The 5923-nt window shown below is 45.1% G+C and overlaps 1 gene segment (V, D, J or C); it reads right to left on the bottom strand.

Annotated features, from left to right (window-relative positions):
• Window positions 1-478: 478 nt before the first annotated feature.
• On the bottom strand, window positions 479-943 carry LOC129674368 (Ig heavy chain V region 3-like). The segment is given in 2 exon segments: window positions 479-816; window positions 898-943. Coding segments are annotated over 2 exon segments (384 nt in total).
• Between the last annotated feature and the right edge of the window lie 4980 nt (window positions 944-5923).

Raw genomic sequence — 5923 nt, 5'->3', positions numbered from 1 at the left:
AGAGGTGTGGAAGGGACAACTGTTGTGTGACATGTGCATCAGTAGATGGGGGGAGGGGCGGTGTATCCACTCGGGGTTCTGTGAGCATCTGCGTGATTATTAGTGTAACACACTCCGAAGAAAAGGAACAATGCATGGGAGAGACACCCTCTCCCCTCCCCTTAGTCACCTGCTGCAGGTGGGAAATCTAGACCTGGGTCATGAGAGCAGGAGAGCTGCTCGTTTCCCTCACTGGCTACAGCACTCGGGAGAGCTGGCCCTGCACCTTGCCTTTGAAGGACAGTAAAGCTGACCCTGGTGGTGGGTGTGCAAGCAATCTGGTTTCGGTGGCCTGAGCAGGGGAGATCTGGCCCATATAAACAATGAGATGATGGCAGAAAAACAAACCCACTGAAAGTTTGTTTACCAGCAAGTCCAGGCTCAACTACATGATCTCAGGCCCAGGCAGCTTCCTGCTCCCCCAGGGTTTCTGACACACTCAGGATGCGGGTGCAGCACTGTGTGCATCTCTCGCACAGTAATAGACCGCAGAGTCCTCAGCTGTCAGGCTGCGGAGCTCTATGTAGGCTGTGCTGGTCATGGTGTCTGCACCCAGTGTGGCTCTGTCCTCAAACTTCTGTTCACAGTTTGTTCTGCCAATGCTTGGGAGGATGTTTCCAATCCATTCAAGCCCATGCCCAGGCTTCTGCCTCACCCAACTCATATAGGAAATGGGGAAGCTCTCTGAGTCAAAATCCTTGCAGGACAGCTTTACTGAAGATCCAGGAGTCCTCAGTTCAGCCCCAGACTGCTGCAGATGAACCTGAGAGTGGACATCTGGGGAGAGCAAACACAGTGCCTGCTATGGACACTTCACCGCATTCCCCTCCTCAGGCCTGAGACTAGAGATTCACTTACCTGTCACTGCTGCCACCAGGCAGAGGATGACCGAACTCCAGTCCATGCTGAGAACCTGTGTGCTGGACTATGGGCAGGAGGGCACCAATGTGGTGTGTGACTGAGAGGACGTCCTTGTATTGGCAACCACGGCTGTCATTTACATATTCATGAGGATGGGTATTAGACCATCACATGCCATGAATATTGTCACATCTCTTTGCCGCCACTTAAGAAGCTGGGAGTTGGGGCACTATGTTATCTGGATTCTCAAAGCCACTGCGAGGTTTTTAGGCAGGTATCCTCAAAGTAAGCTCCTGCTTTGTTTTATTCCTGTTTCCACATAAAAATTATTTTGACTAATAAAAGAGGAAGAAAGTCAATGAAGCAATATAAAGAATATTCCAAAATTTACCTGATCAAGAAATTGAGGAAGAGCCAGTTAATCCATGGCTTGGTTGCAAGAATCAATCTGCCAATTTCAGGAAGTAGATTTGACTGAAGGCACTATGAAGGAGCAGGGCTTTCTTTCTTCTGATGTCTGCTCGTCCCCGCTTAGAACGGGATTTCCATTACCTCCATGTGAAGATTGGTACCGACACCCATAGGTAGGAGTAACCTCGGTTTAAAGCCTGAATGATAAGACACACCATATTCTCTCTCTCTCTTTACTTTTTTAAATTTATTTTTTTCACTTATTACAATTTATTCACTTTGTATCCCAGCTGTAGCCCCTCCCTCATCCCCTTGCAATCCCCCCTTCCCTCCCTCTTTTGCTCCCATACCCCTCCCTCAGTCCACTGAAGGGGAGGTCCTCCTCTCCTTCCATCTGACCCAAACCTATCAGGTCTCATCAGGACTGGCTGCATTGTCTTCCTCTGCGGCCTGGTAAGGATGCTCCCCACTCAGGGGGAGATGATCATAGAGCAAACCACTGAGTTCATGTCAGAAAGAGCCCCTGTTCGCCTTTCTAGGGACCCATTTGGAGCTGCCATGGGCTGCATCTGTACTGGGGTTCTAGGTTATCTCCATTCATAGTCCTCGGTTGGACTATAAGTATCAATATAGACTCTGTGCCCAGATTTTTTTAGTTCTGTTACTCTCCTTTGGAGCTTCCTGGTCCCTTCAGGTTTTTCTATCTCCCCCTTCTTTCATAAGTTTCCTTGAACTCTGCCCAAAGTTTAGCTATGAGTCTCGGCATCTGCTTTGATACCCTACAGGGTAAAGTCTTTCAGAGGCCCTCTCAGGTAGGCTCCTGTCCTGTTTCCTGTTTCTCACACTTCCAATGTCCATCCTCTTTGCCTTTATGAATGAGGATTGAGCATCTTACCCAGGGTCCTCTTCTTGGCTAGCTTCATTAGGTGTAGACTTTAGAATGATTATCCTACATTATATACCTATTATCCACTTATAAGTGAGTATATACCATATGTGTCTTTCTGCTTCTGGGATACCTCACTCAGGGTGACCTTTTCTAGTTCCCTTCTTAACACTGTGTGTAATCCAGGCTCTGATCCTATCCCCATCACACAAGCTTCAATTTGACCGCAACTTCTGGGAATGAATCCCTCATATTCACTGTTGTCCAATGATCTAGGCTCATACATATGCGCTTGACTTCACTCCCCATGACATACCAAGCCCTTCTACCTACCTGCTGGCTTATTCTGTGCCCTAACATCTGCCAACCTGGAAGAGTATTCTAGGCTCCCAAATAACTGTTTACTTCCAATGCATTTTATTCAATGATGGTAGCAGGAATGATCTCCTTTCCTGACTTTAAAATTATTCTTTTTTACTGATTCTTTGAGGATTTTATTTTTATTCTCTTCTTTTTTACATCCTGACCACAATCTTCCCATCTCTCTTCCCAGTCCTTCCCCATTCCCTCTACTTTCTCATCAATTCACTACTCTATTTCCCTTCTGGAAAAAAAAAAAAGCAGGCCTCCCAGGAGCATCAACTACACAAGGCACAGCAAGCTGCAACATGACTAGGGACCTCCCCTATGCTAATGCTGGACCAAATAACCCAGTAGGAGGAAAAGGGTCCCAAAAGTTGGCAAAAACATTAGACAGACCCTGCTCCCACTGTTAGAAGTGCACATGAAGACCAAGAAGACAAACATAAGTGCAGAGGACCTGGGTCAGACCCGTTCGGGATCCCTGATTGTAGGTTCACTCTGTGAGTGACTGTGAGCCCGCTTAGTTGATATGGCTGGTTTTCTTGTAGTGTTCTTGACTCCTCTGGCTCCTACACTCTTTCCTCCCCATATTCTGCGAGATGCCTGTCCACAAGTGTCACGAAAAATTCTTAGAAATTATTTCATTGTTTTGTTGTTTACTTTTTTGGTTTGTGTTTTGTTTGCTTGCTTTCAGTCATGTATGATCCTTTCCTAGGTCTCTGAGCTATCAATCCTCTGGATCCTTGGCCTTGCAGGCAGTGTCAGGGATGGTCTTCCTCTTGTAGCCTGGGTCACAAGCTGGACCAGCCAGTGGTTGGCCACTCCCACAATTTCTACACCTTTACCCTAGGACATTTTACAGGAAGAACAAACTGAAGGTCGAAGGTTTGGTGGCTGTGTTCGTGTCCCAGTCACTCCACTGGAAGTCCTGAAGGATTAGAGGAGATGGCCTGGTCAGGCTCCATGCGCCCAATTAAGAAGAGTCTTAGCTAGGGTCACCTGGTAGAGTCCTGGGAGTTTCCATTGCACTAGGCTTCTACTTTGCCCTGAAAATGCCTTCCAATTCCCATTGTCTCCCCCAGGACTTTTCCCTTCCATTCTCACTGTGGCCTGATCTCTCCTTTTCCCGTTCCCACCATAGGTATCTATTCTTTTCCCACTTCCAGGAGATTTGTGCGTCCCAACTTAATCCCTCTTTGATATGTAACCTCTCTGGTTCCATGGACTGTAGCATGATTATTCTTTATGTTATAAACGATATCCACTTATAAGTGAGCACATACCATGTTTTTCTTTCTGGGTCTGGGTTACCCTACTCAGGATGATCTGTTCTGGTTTCATCCTTTTGCCTGCAAATTTTACAATGTTGGGTTTCTTAATTGCTGAATAAAACTCCACTGTGTAAATGTACATTTTCTTTATCCATTCTTTAGTGGAAGGATATCGAGGTTGTTCCCAGTTTTTGTATAATACAAATAAACCTGCAATAAACATAGTTCAGCAGGCATCCTTGTGGTAAGATAGTACATCCTTTGCATATAAGGTTGTAAGACCTGGGTTCTCACAGCTCAGGAGTTCAAGATCACTCCCTTCCCAGAAACTCCCAGAGACCAGGACTCAATGTAAAAGCAAGAGGTTTAATTTAACCATTGTTCAATGGGGTCACCCCTGCCAGTCAGCAAAGAGTGGCACTGGGGACAAAGGCCTTAGGTTTTAAAAGAAAAAGTGCGGGATATTTGAAGTTGCAGTCTTGGCAATTTAAGATTGGATGAGGAAGCTAGAAAGTAAGATAATTGGTTAGTCTTAGGTGCTCAAGCTTGGCCAGTCCTGCCAAGTGTGGATGCAGCTGCAATTGAAGGTGGGGGTGGTTAGCTCATCCTTGAAGATCAGGGCTGCAGGCTTTTGGCTGCAGGTTAGGAGCTACTCAGAAGAAGAATTGGGGCCTTCTGGGTTGGTTGCTAAAAAACATTATCTCGAAGACAAGGGTCTGGTCGCTCTTTTTGCTGCGTGAAGGTCATTGCTTGCTCGCTTTTTATGTATGTCCTCACAGATAGGGTCACATTTCTCCGTTCTCTGGAAAGGTACTAAGAAGCTTTAGCTTAACCTGGACCTTAAACTCAAAACTATAGGCTTTAGAAGACATACAGGTTACAAAGTTAGTGTAACCCTTTCAAGATCAGGAGTGGTCTAGCTAGCTCATGATGTAGGTCAGTTCTCAATTATCTGAGAAATCGCCATATTGTCTACTATCTTGGCTATGTAAGTTTGGACATCCACCTGCAATGGAGGTGTGTTACCCTTGTTCCACATCCTCACCAGCATGAGCTGTCACTTGTGTTTTTTATATGACAGTTGTAAGGTGAAATCTCAGAGTCATTTTGATTTGCATTTCCCCGATGCCTAGGGATGTTAATTAAACATTTCTACTGGGGAAGAAAAGGTTTTATTTGCTTTATGCTTCCAAATCCATAGCCCATCACTGAAAGAAATCAGGACAAGAATTCACAAAGTGCAATCATCTAGAGGCAGCAGCTGATGCACAGGCCATGGACAACTGCGGCTTAATGGCTGCTCCCTATGGTTTGTTCACCCTGAATCCTTAGAGGACCCAGGACCTAAAACATGGCACCACCAACAGTGGGCTGGGCCTTCCCACATCAACCAATCAAGAAAATTCCTTAATTCTCTCCTTCAGCCTAATCTTATGGATCCATTTTCATTTATTTTTCATTAATTCACTTACATATTTACTTATTCATTTTACAGTTTAATCACAGCCCCCTCAATCCTCTCCTTCCAGTTCCACCCTCACACTACCTACCCCCATTCCCCACTCCTCTCCTTCTCAGAAAAGGGGAGCCCCTCCATGAGTACTTATTGCATTATGTCTTGGAATTGTGCATTGTGCATATGCCTCACCTCAAGTCCTTTAACTTTGAACAGTTTAAATAGAGACAGGAGACTTAATGTCTGGGTACTTGGGCATATATGAGATTAGATCAGTTAACAACTCCAGAACAGTATGTTCACACTGAGAATGAAGTAGAGTTAAAGGAAATTTAGAGTTTGAGTTAATCCGGTTTCTGTATTGCATGTGAATCCATGTGCAAGAATGAGGGAGGGAAGGCATGTCTTTCACAAAGAGCTTTATGGATGAAGTATTTATGTCTGTAGAAAAATTCTCTCTGTGTCTACCTTCCCAAGTCCAGGGCCCTCTTATATCTGGACAGGGTATGTATAAGTAAATCTTTTCAGGAGTTGAGCAGTGTAATTGGTGCAGGAAAGATCTGAAACAGAGTCCAATAAATAAGGGAAACCAAGAGCGATGTGGAGGATTTTTGTGTCATGTGTATTTAACTGTCT

Source organism: Psammomys obesus, unplaced genomic scaffold (assembly GCF_907164565.1).
Source record: "Psammomys obesus unplaced genomic scaffold, mPsaObe1.curated_primary_1811, whole genome shotgun sequence".
In the NCBI taxonomy this organism is placed as follows: domain Eukaryota; kingdom Metazoa; phylum Chordata; class Mammalia; order Rodentia; family Muridae; genus Psammomys; species Psammomys obesus.
The sequence above is the reverse complement of the archived record's forward strand: the minus strand, read 5'-3'. Positions and strand labels throughout refer to the sequence as shown.